Genomic DNA, 12,645 nt, shown 5'->3' on the forward strand with positions numbered 1-12,645 from the left:
ATACCTTGAGGCTTTCCAAAAGACAATGACAATCCATGTTAGCTATGAAACTTAGGAGCTATTCACTTCTTAGGAATGCACAATGGGAAGGCATTCTCTGAAAATATGAAAATCCCATGAAACATTCCCAGATGTTCATTTAATAACTAAGCAACAAACACTATGGGAAAAAACTCTTCATTTTTAAACAGGTAATGAACCTTAACTGTTTTTGTACTTTGTACTCATGGATATACCAGAGAGATACTGTTTTTTACCCAGGGACAACAATGGAATCAATAATGTTCAAAGATGCTCTGGGCTTTAAAAAGTCAGTATACAATTTTTTTTTCATTCCTAAAATGGATGTTTTTTAACCTAAATTTTGAAGTAATGCTGTTACATCCTTGAATGTGAAGAAGTGAGAAGTAATTATCATCTATCTCTCTATCCCTCTGGGCAGAATTCAGTTGTGTAACTGGGATTCTTCAGTCTAATAGAAAATAAAATTATAGCTAGCCTCTATAGGCTGCTAACTTCCAGAAAAAACAAACTTTGAAATGATAAGACTTCTAAAAGCTAAAGGTAGACTTGAAAGAGTCACTTTAAAACTAGAATTAGAGTACTCTATGTACAATATTGAATTTCCAAATTATTAATGGAAAATTATTATAAGTTGGACAATGACAACAACAAACCTATTTAAGGGCACTGCAGAATGGTCCTCAGCAAGCAGGGACCAGAGTGGTCTCTAAGATTCAATCCTTGAAAGAAGGGTTATGTAGCCCCCCGCTAGCCCCAGGCTGCTGAGCATGGTGGCTAGATGGTCTGAGATTTTACAGGATGGAGTTCAGAGCTGTCAGAGTGGCTGGAAAAGGAGGAAGAAAATGCTGGAGAGGAGACAGCCACAGTAAGGCAGCCCTAAAACAAGCATTGTTTCCCTCAATCTTTGGCTGATACTTTTAAAAACTCTGAATATATGGAAGAGCTACAAGCAGTCCAGGGAAAGCAGCATGCAGATGATGAAAAGAGTGAGCAGAGATTTAAGTGCTGCCTACTGCAGGGGAGCAGAACGTGGAGTCCCAGGTTCAGGACTTGGCAAACCTGTTGGACTTTCCCTTGAAACACCAGAGGGCCACACCTTTGGGTAAAGAACAAGTCCCAGGACTAGGAATTTTCCCTGCAGCTAAGGGCAAAAACTAAATAGAACCCCTCTAAAGATGCAGGAGGTAAATGGAATTGTATTGTTGCAAGTTCACATTTTAGGTGAAGTGGCATGATGTTAACTCTAAGCAGCCTGTGACAAATGAAGGATGCATATTATAATCATTAGAGGTAAAAAGTCAAGTCTCTCCAAGTTCAAGGTGATCCATTGGTAACTTACCTGCCTGCTAGACTAAAAAATCAGTACTCTTCAATGAAGACAACAGAATATAATATTTCTACAATGTAGTATCCACAATATTCAGTATACAGTTAAAGTTTATTGGCTATGAAAAGAAACAGGAAAATGTGATTCAGAGTCAAAGAAAAAAAATATTTAATTGAAAGTGATTCCCAAATGAGTCAAATGTTGCAATTCAGACAAGCATTAGAATTAGGGCCAGGGATGTAGTTCAGTGGTAGTGCACTTAGTCCTGGGTTCTATCCCTAGCACGGGTTGGTGGGGGGAGGGAAGAAAGAAAGAAAAGAACTTTAAAGCTGCTATTATAACTACTTTCAAAGAGTTAAAGGAAAAGAACAAGTGAAATGGAAATATCTTTCTTTCTCTTTCTCCCATGTGTGCAAGTGTGCGCGCACGCATACACACACACATACAATCTGAAATGAAAAAATCCCTGGATAGGTCTAATAGAAGAAGTAAGAATTGGTGAATTTAATGAAGGACAATGTAAGTTATACAAGGATAAAAATGCAAATAATGAAAAGAACTTCAGTAACCCATGGGATAATATCAAACAGCATAATAACATACACATTTACAAAAGTCCCAAACAGAGAAAAAAAGAGATAAAATAGGGCAGAAAAGGTATTTGAACAATGACTGTAAATTGCTCAAATTTGATCAAAAACAACAATCAACTTATAGGTCCTAGAAATTCAGCAGACCCTAAGCAGGATAAATGTAGAAAATCATATCCAGAGACATCAGTCAAATTTCTGAAAACCAAAGATAAAGAGAAAATCTTCAAGGCACCCAGAGGGGAAAAAAAAAGGATGCAATACATGCAGGGGAATGTCCATAAGAATTACTGCTTACCTTTAATCAGAAGCATGGAATGACAATGAATGACATTCTTAAAGGGCTGGCAGAAAAATAACTGCCAACCAAGAATTCTACATCTAATTAAACCATTCCTCAAACCCAAAAGTGAAATAAAGACATTTTTAGATAAGCAGAATCTGAAAGGCTATATTGTCAAGAAACCCTCACTATAAAAAAATGCCATGTGAACTTCTTTAGGCAGTTCTTCAGGAAACAATCTAGTTGGACATTTGGCACTATAGGGAAAAAAATGAACAGTTTCAGAAATGTTAAAACTGGGTATAGGGCCTGGGGTTGTGGCTCAGCGGTAGAGCACTCACCTAGCACTTGCGAGGCCCTGGATTCAATTCTCAGCATCACATAAAAATGAATAAATAAATAAAATAAGGGTATTGTGTCCATCTACAACTAAAAAAATAAATATTATAAAAAACTGGGTATATACAAAACACTGAATTTTTTCTAGTTTCATGGAAAGACAACAGATATTGTTTAAAGTAAAATTGATAAAATTGTATCGTGGGCCTGTTATGGTTTAGATATGAGGTGTCCCCCCAAAAGCTCATGTATGAGCCAATGCAAGAACATTTAGTAGTGAAATGGTTAGAGTATTAAAGTTGTAACCTGATCAGGGAATTGATCCACTGATATGGATTAACTGGGAGGTAACTGTAGGCAAGTGGGGTGTGGCTGGCAGAGGCAGGTCACTGGGGCATGGCTTTGGGGTTTATATTTTGTTCTTGGTGAGCAAAGCCCTCTCTCTGTGCTTCCTGATTACAATGTCCTGAGCTGATTTCCTCTGCCATGCCCTTTGTCCATGATGTTCTGCATCACCTTGGGCCAGAGCTATGGAGTTGGCCATCTATGGTCTGAGACATCTGAAACTGTGACCCATCACCAAATAAACTTTCTCTTCTTTATGTTGTTCTTGTTAGGTATTTTGGTCTCAGCATCAAAAAAGCAAGCTAAAACAGGATCTTATAATGTATATACACATAAAGTATATTCAAATATTAGCCTAAAGGTGAGAGAGAAAATGGAATTGAACTGTTGCAAACTTATATTTTAGGTGAAGTGGTACAATATTAACACTAATTATCCTGTAATAAGTTAAAGATGCATATTGTAATAATTAGAACTAAAAACCTAATAGAGGAATGATATTGGAATACTAAAAATTATTCAATTAATAAGAGAGGGTGGGAAAGACGGAGGAATGAGAAACAGAATAATGGAAAACAGACCCATAAAACAGACCCACCCATGGAATGAAGAAAACCTATGCTAAGCCAAATACAAAAGAGTTCTATGTACAAAAATATTCGAGATCAGTCAAAACTAATCTATGGTGATAGACATCAGAACAGTGGTTTCTTATGAGGGGTGGGGACCGACTGCCTGCCTAAAGAGGCAGAGATGGAAATTAATATCTTAATTGGGGTAGTGGATTATACAAGAGTATAAAATTTATAAAAACGAGCATACATTTATAAAACGCACAGAATTGTGCGTTTAAAATTTTTGCATTTCACTGCATGTACATTTTTAAACGCTTCAAATCACTTGAGGGGCCTCCAGTTATAGACTTTTATCAACAGAGGGCGCTCCGAGCCCATCAAACACAATCTGGGGCCCCAGATACTTCGGGATGCAAATCAGATAAGCTCTGGGCTCATCAGTCTCCAAGGTGGACCGCGCAGCTCCCCAGTTGCTCCCCCTCGACACCCCACCTTCCCACCCGCGTCTTCACGGGCTCGTCCATTTCACCTGGCCACACGCTGCTTTCCGGCTGATAAGCAATGCGTAGCTAATGGCGACGATATTTTCCGCTGCACCTTTACGGAATACAGATTCGGCTGGAGCTGGCGTGTGCTGCCTGGAGGCGTACCTATCCCCCTAAGATCCTCTACTGATATGATCGCTTTTAAATTGAAAGTAGGAACGTAATGGAAACTTCCACACTGTTCTCAACATCTTTATTTTGGCCTTCTTACCTCGCCTTGGTAGCTGTGAAATATTCCCAGGCAAAGGCTGCAGCCCGGGGGATGCAGGGGGGATGGCAAGCGCCACAGAGGCCAAGAAAGATCCCCCCCGCCCAGGAACGTGGGGTGGGGGGCGTTGCCCAGAGTTCCAGTACCCCTAATTATTCCTTTCCTGTCCGCTCCTGCCTCACCCATATCTCAGAACGAAGCCTCCCGACTGAAAAGCCCTAGAAGTCCTTTGCTCCCTCGCCTACCCCCAGACCCGGTCTCTCCTGGGGGCTTGGAGATGCCATTACATCTCACGTGATCCCCGCGCTGGGCTGGTCCTTCAGGAGGTGTCTGCGGGGTGTTAATTAAAGGTCACAATAAAATAGACCTGCCGGCTCACCAGAAGAAATGTCCTCCCGAGAAATGAAAAATGACACCCCGGAGCAGCCACGTGTGGAGCCTGGCGTATGCCGGCTTCCTGCGCCTCTGGGCGCTGCGCGAGGGGCGGGTGGGGGAAGAGGTTATAGGGGAGGGGGCGAAGACTGAGTGCTCTGGAGACCCCATAGATCCCGGATGCGGGAAGGAAAGCGTGGACGTGGGGAAAGGGGACCGACCCCGGGCAAGGAGAGGCCAAGGCCACTTCGCGCCACGCCCCCTCTTCAGGCCCGCGCGGTCCGGGTGCTCGCGGGCAGCACAGCGAATCCCTCAGTTTCCCCTGCTCCCAGCGCCCCGCTAGGTCCTCGGCTCACCTGTCCCAGCCCTGGGCCGGTTTAGTACTTCACAGATTAGGGTGCAGCGGTCGGGCGGGGGCCGAAGGTCCCCAGTCCTTTGGCTGTGGTCCCAGAGGGAGGCCCCCTGGCTGGCCCCGGGGTGGTAGGGCAATTCTAGAAAAGGTTTGCTGGGCAGGTCTTGGAGAACAAAGGGCGGGGGGAGGACCCGGCATGTTTGCGGACTTGTTTGTGACTCAATCCGTTTTAAACGGCGTTTCAAAGGCAGACCTGCAAGCCTTGCCAGGAAGAGAAAGAACTTGGGGGCGGGGGAGGCTCGGGCGCAGCATTTCCGTCCAGCCACGCTCGCTCAGCGCTTCTCCTCAGCTCCAGGCTCGCGCAGCGGTGTTTCATTAGAGCCCCGGACACGGGCCACTCGCCAGTAACTTCCCTGCCAGGAGCGAGATTTACGATCCCACCCCCCGCCCGGGCCCTCGGCCTCGCAATGTCAGGCAGGAGCGCCGCACCATAAAATGGATCCCGGCCGGCGCTGCTGCAGCGGCGGCAGCCAGGCGGCGGGTTCCGGGGCGGCGGGGCCGCGGTTCCCCAGGTTCCGCGCTTCGCCCGGGCGCACACGCGCGTCCTGATCGCGGACGGCTCTCCCGGCCAAGCAGAGCCGCCCCTCTCCCTGCCCTCGCGCAACTGTCAGGCGAAACGGGCCCGCGCATATTGGCTCGGCGACACGCCGAGGCTCCTCCCCGAGTCTGGATCTTTATATTTTGGGAGAATTTCTTTGAACTCAGTTAGCAAGCTCGGTGAAGGAGGCAAGTTCCCACCGCCGGCTCGGCAGACGGGGTCCGCGCGCCGACCCAGGCGAGGCAGCGCGAGGGCTCGCCCACCTTCCCCGCAGCGGCCGTGCGTCCCGATCCTATTCCTCTTTTCCCTCGTGGAGAACAGAGGAGTTACTTGACTGAGGAAAATGCCAATGATGTGGATGTGACCATGAAAAGAGAACGTGTGACTGGAAGAGGCAGAAGAGGATGAGGAAAAGCGTTATTTGAAGAGAAGAATAAGCCAGCCACTCCAACGTTTTCTGCAAATTGGTGCTACTACTTCTGGGATCCATTTGCTTTTATTCTTTCTAACCCACAATTAAGAAATCTTGATTTGAGGGCCAAGAGACAACCTCTTACAATTGGGGGACGCTTCTGGTTGGCAGATCTTTTGGATGTAACATTATTGGAACATTTAGATTCTCCTCGGGAAAAGCCACCATGAATTCGGTAGCTGGGAATAAAGAGAGGCTTGCGGTCTCCAACCGGGGCAAGAAATACGGGGTAAGTTGTGACGGGTTCAACACCTAGACGCGTTACCAGACCCATCTCGGCCGGGGTCCTTTCCTTCTTGGGAGCTGGTGGCTCCGGCAGAGCTACCCCCAGGAGCCGGCGGCCAGCGCGCGGATCCGAGCTCTCCTCCCGCTGCAGGGACACCTCCGCTGTGCGTGCGCGGAGGCGGGTCTGTTGCGAGGACACCCGCACACTCGCCTCGCTCTCGGATTTTTTTTTAATCCTTTCTCTTCTCCGGACCCATAACTTTTGCGGTATTCCTGGACTTCTAGGCAGAGTTAAGCCGTAAGGAATGTTTCCCATGAAATCTCTGCCTTTGATTGCACGGATCGTTTCCCGGGATCCGGGAGATCCTTTCATTTTACCGGCAGGATCCGGTGGGCTGTTCCCTGAATGAATAAAAACCCATAAGTCACAGGACCCTCAGAATAGGGTCTTCTAGGATCTTGTAACTGGGTTCTTGCTGGGGTGGGTGCCAGGTCCAAAATCACGGGGCGCTGAATCTGGGTACCCCTGCAGAAACCATTGAAAACCCCTCAAGTAAACCCTTCTCCTGACCCGAGGCACCCAGAAACCGGCACCCAGAAACTGGAGCAGGGGTCACTCTGGAGGCGGGGAATCACCTTAGGACAATTAACGAGATAGATGGAGGGCAACTTAGCTGCAGGGCTTGCAGCAGCCGGGAACCGGAGCCCGTGGGCTTTCGGCCAGGCGCTCGGTGGCCTGCGGATACCCCGGCGGGCGGGCAGAACGGCGCCCCCAGGCCAGCCCAGCTCCAGAAAGCGGGAGTCCTCCGCCTCGCGGCCCCCGACACCCGCGTGTCTCCCCCTGCAGGTGAATGAGGTCTGCTCGCCGACCAAGCCCGCGGCTCCCTTCTCCCCTGAGAGCTGGTACAGGAAAGCGTACGAGGAATCGCGCGCTGGGAGCCGGCCTACCCCCGAGGGCGCAGGCTCGGCGCTGGGCTCGTCGGGGACCCCGTCCCCCGGCTCGGGCACCTCGTCCCCGAGCTCCTTCACCGGATCCCCGGGTCCCGCCTCTCCGGGCATCGGCACCAGCTCGCCGGGCTCCCTGGGCGGCTCGCCGGGCTTCGGCACCGGTTCCCCGGGCTCTGGCAGCGGCGGCGGCTCCTCCCCCGGCTCGGACCGCGGCGTCTGGTGCGAGAACTGCAACGCCCGCCTGGTGGAGCTGAAGAGGCAGGCTCTCAAGCTGCTCCTCCCGGGGCCCTTCCCGGGCAAGGTGAGCGGCGCGACAGGACAGCCGGGAGGGCGACCCAGGGCGGGGGAGGTGCCGGGAGGGCAGCGGCCAGGGCATCGATTGCGGGGCGTAGCTGCCCGACCCAATCCCCGGAGGGGCCTTGGCGGTTCTGGGGGCTGCTTCACACCCTAGGGGACGCAGATGGCGGCCCTGGGGAGGACCCTTACCTAGGCCCCATGGGACAGGGGAACTAGCTCCCGAGTGTGTTGGCGCACCCGCAGCTTCAGGCCTCAGGGTCCACCCGGGATGCCCCAGGTGGATGCCCCAGGTGGTTTGTCTGGCTGTGCCGCCACTCGGGACTCCAGATGCTTATGAAATCTTTCTCCCCACCCCCACATGGGATCCTTTACAAGAATGTCAGTGGGAGCAGTAACAGCAAGCTGATGTTTGGGTGTTGTCGTTTCCCATCGCATATTTGTGGTTCTTCCTCCCCAGGACTACAGAAACAGAAACACATTCAAAGGCCAGCACTTTTTCTCTCTGTGTGTGTTTATCTGAGGAAGATTAAGAAGAGGTGGATAGCTCATAAGAGCAGTACCACATCCTGGCCTGCTATTGCGCTAACGCGCATTGGTTCTTCCATAGCAACCCTGCCGCGTTGTGTGACCTGCAGGGGAGCCCCCAGAGTGTAACACAATGCAATTGTATTTGCACTGTTGGGTCCAAGTACTATCAAATGATAATATTTACTCTTCCACTTCAAAGAGTTTTTATCAGTGGTTAGAGAGAAATATCAAGAAAACAGTGGGTTGCTGTGGAGGTTTCTGTCACCGTTCAATGACATTTTCTGGTTTATGTTTCCATGAAATGAAATATTGTGATTTCGAGTAGTGGAGTTTAGGAATAACTGCATCTGCTTGCCTCATCTGTTTACCCAAACACACACTTTGATGTTTTTATATACAAGGGTTAAATTAAACAAATCCCCACAGACTGTTATAAAATTCAAAATATGGAAAATTCACCACCAGAATTGGTCTTCTGAATCCATAACCTTTCTCAAGAATAATTAACTCATGGATTGTTGTAAGTTTGCCATTTTTATAGGTTGTTAATAAATCTTCCAGGACATTCTAAGAATAAATCCCAGGGAGTCTGAAAACTTATTTCACCCTTGCATTGCTAAATCCTCCAATATAACACCATTTATTCAGTCACAGATTTATTTGCTCTTATGATCATTTGCCAGTATTCATTGATTTTCTTTCCCATTCAAAGCAAAGTGTCAGGTACAGCAGAGAAAATGACAGAAACATACAGTCCTTGTCTACATAGAGATTGTATTCTAATGGAGGATACAGACATTAACTACAAGTTGCAGTTCATAATTTATTTATTCACTTGTGTTGAGTGCTAGGAAGGAGGGAGTATGGGATTCTGTGAGGTTGTATAATGGTACTAGACCATCTGATAAAGATTCAAAGAACCTTAGTCTTGGTTCTTGCAGATATATAGCATCTGATATTTGGCAATCTTAATAAGTTGTAGCCTACCAAATTATTTTAGAATATTCTAGAGAACCCATTCTTATAATAAATTCTTTGTGTTGTTGTTTGAGTGCTCTTCAGGTGCAAAAGTAAATCAAAGTAAATCAAAACAGATTCTTTTCATAAAAATGGAAGAGAGGAAGGAAAACTTACAGGTAGAAGAAACAAATGTTGAAACTTAAATACATCCATTATGATTTGTGAGGTCATGTGACAAACTGGATTTTTGTTTTTGATGAATCTTCCTGGAAATGTCATTCAGTGTTAAAAGAGGTAGCTCAATATATTTGCCAACTTTATTGATGTTGGGAAACTGATAATATTGTCAGAGCGAGGTGATAGCTCCGGAAGCAGCATTGGATGGGCTGAACCCCAGTGCTCTACACTGACTCACAGTGATCCAGACATGCATCTAGGGAAGAGCTGCCATCGCAGGGATAGTCATCAGGATCACTCTGAGTGCACACATGACTATTACACACAACCATAGTTGCCTGAGTTTTAGATGTGAAGCAGCTCAGTGAAGCATGACATTAGGTACAAGGGATGTAGCTAGGAATGAGGGTGCTTTGGGTTAAGCTCATGGTTAGTAATGAGATATGGGGCCTCAATTTTAACTACCAAACTTTTGTATGTCTCTAGGAATAATAATTTTAGGGGTGTGTGTATGTGTGTGTGTGTGTGTGTGTGTGTGTGTGTGTGTATTTAAGTATTTCTATTCTCTCATTAGGTCCAATTTCCATTATACCTCTTAATGTTCGCAACTTTTTTTTTTTAGGTTACTGGGGATTCAACTCCACCACTGAGCCACATCCCCAGTCCTAATTTGTATTTTATTTAGAGATAGGGTCTCACTAAGTTGCTTAGCACCTCGCTTTTGCTGAGGCTGGCTTTGAACTTGTGATCCTCCTGCCTCAGCCTCCCCATCAGCTGGGATTACAGGTGTGTGCCACCTCTTGTGGCTATTCATAACATTTTAATCAAACAATTGCCATGTTCTGGGAACCATGAATGGTGGGCCATAAATCCTCATGGCAGGATTTATGAGCAAACTGTAGACCTCTGAAGTCCTCAGGCACCAAAGGAGTTAAGTTTCATTAGAACAAAGAGATGTCATTGTAACTCCAGCAAGTAATTCACCCTGGAGAGTTAGAGGCTGGAAGATAAAGATATGTTTTTGAGGGATAATTAGTAAAAATCATCTTTGTAATTTGCATAAGATGCTTAACTATATTTGGGGAATATATTCCTGAATAGAGTATTAAATTCTACTAGGTAGCATTACAAGTCTCATAGGTAAGCAGTTAAACATCAAAGGCAGAATAGTATACCCAGGAACCCTATTATTTTAGGATGGATTTGGCTTTGGTTCTTTCTCCAACACTGGTTTATTTTGTGACATTGAATAAATCACTTTTCCTCTCTATTTTTTAACTTTCCCATTAAATTTCTAATAAAAAAAGATTCAAACTGTTAGAATGTCATAAGAATTATCCAAGGTAAAGCTCAAAAAGTACTTCCATTCTTCAGTGAAAACTGTACGGGTTGATATTTATTAATTAGAAAAGATTTTGTTAGATTCATGTTATAGAATTTATTTCCTAAAAAATTTAGCAACTTTCAGGTTCTAATTTCATTAGTATATTTCCCAAATATCACACTGCCATATTAATTCTCACCCTATGTCCATTTGTAGGTAGCGAGCCCTAATCCCCTAGTTTTATCTTTGGGACAGTTGGGTAAGGAGAGAAGATGAGGTTATGGAAGGTCCCTGCAGGGTATCTGGTTGGTCCCTCAAATTATTGACTAGCTATGGTGATCTGAAAGTTACTGCTCTACTCTGAGCACTCTTAGGAATTATGTGGCCCCATGGATGACAGGGTTTCATGATAGAAGGTGACATGACTTGGATGTTACTGGGTAGCGAGGTTGGTGGTGATGGTGCTGACTGAGACTGGAAACGGTGATGATAGGAGACCCAGATCTGGATAGAGCACAGAGAGGAGGATGATAATGGATTTGAGTTCCTATGGATGGAATTTGAGTTTTCTGGAAAGAAATGGAAAATGGAGGAAGATTTGATCATAAGACAGTTTGTTTTTGGCTATTTCAGGATACTGCAATGTTGAAATGACAAGTGTGAGCTCACATAACTGTTTAATGATTCTCTGAATTCATCTTTCCAATAGAAACTTACCTGGGTAAGGAGAGATTTGTGCCTGTTGGCAGATTGTAAAACATTTGGACTGACTTTTATTACCTTAGTCAGTAAAAAGGGCATACTCGGTTTATATCATTTCTCTTCTAGTGCTGGTAAGTGGTAGTGGTCAGATAAAACAAAAGAATGTGGATGTGTTAAGTGTTGGGTTTCTAAGTGAGGACAGTCCTTTTACCCACTACAGTGTTCCACTGTGTAAATATAAAATTATTTCATGTCCAGTGGTGAGAGTGTCTTTTCTGCTTTCTAGACGACGGTTAAGACACCAAGCCAGAAGAGGCCAAGGAATGAGTCTCTTATTTTTGAGTTAGCTCAGATCATTCTATTATTGGGTGATAGAACTTTTGAAAGGACTTTGTAAGTTCTGCAAAATATCAGTCCAAAGAAATTCCATGAAGTACAAAGAAATGTTTCAGGTTGGTAAAAGGTTATCAGGCATCTGTTCATTTCTATATCAATAAAAGAAAATCTTCTTTTATATAGAGAAGATCCAGAACTATGTTCCTTTTGCAGTCAAATATTCTGAGCCCATTTATGCCCCAGAAATATCACCAAGATTAGCCAGACACCCTGAAAAGGGAAGCCAGGAATCACAGAGATGAAAGAAAGGAATGTGTCCTAGGAGTTAAAAACACCAAACGTGGACTCTAAATAGCCAGAGCCCAGGGAAGTCTAGACTTGGGGAGATATAAATACATATTTCTGTATTTTGCTGGCTCCAAAAGAGGGGTATGGAAAATAACCCTATGTAAAAGGTCCCCCTGAAGCCATCATAAACACTTTATAAATATAAAAAGTAGAGATTGCATTTTAAGTATTCATTAATTATGGAGGAATTCTAGTTGAAATCTCCTTCTAAGAACACATGGTTATTTTCTAAAAGCTTCATTAGAGTTTCTCATTTTGGAAGTATTGTAGACAGAGGAGTAGTTAATTGATAATATCAGTAATGAAAACGTCCTGCAGCATTTATCATGAAAGAATTTCTGAAACATTGTAGGAGTTTATAAAAACATTCCCAGTACAGCCATGAGAGTGTAATTTCTTCTTTAAGACTTAGCAAGCTATGGAATAATGTCATTTCATTCTCCTAGACTTTTAATTGTGGAAACAACATGGTCAGTTTTTGTAGTAGCTTAATTTACTTTGCAAAAATCCCTGGCCTATAATCAATTCTTCCACACTCATTGTAGATAGGATTATTGCCTTAGATATGGGACTTTTAAGTGGCTGAGGCTGGTAGTTTGTTAGCATTTGGAAGGATTAAGTCAATAAAATTTAGTCCACATCAGTTGCTGTTTGGCATCATATCACAGTTTGTGCTGTTCATCAGCTAATAATGTGATGGTAATAATGATGGTTATGAATGGCTAACAGTTATTGTCCTTATGTGCTGGGTGCTGTACCAAGACACACAA

General features: G+C 45.0%; 1 protein-coding gene across 1 annotated transcript in view; it reads left to right on the forward strand.

The window, feature by feature from the left end:
* Positions 1-6,196: 6,196 nt before the first annotated feature.
* Kif26b (kinesin family member 26B) overlaps positions 6,197-12,645 on the forward strand; it is a 471,784-nt gene continuing 465,335 nt past the window's right edge. Inside the window, exons 1-2 of the mRNA XM_076831744.1 lie at positions 6,197-6,259; positions 7,103-7,504. Coding sequence (XP_076687859.1) covers positions 6,197-6,259; positions 7,103-7,504 — 465 coding nt within the window. The remainder of the gene's footprint in view (positions 6,260-7,102; positions 7,505-12,645) is intronic.

This window comes from Callospermophilus lateralis, chromosome 13 (genome assembly GCF_048772815.1).
Source record: "Callospermophilus lateralis isolate mCalLat2 chromosome 13, mCalLat2.hap1, whole genome shotgun sequence".
NCBI lineage: Eukaryota > Metazoa > Chordata > Mammalia > Rodentia > Sciuridae > Callospermophilus > Callospermophilus lateralis.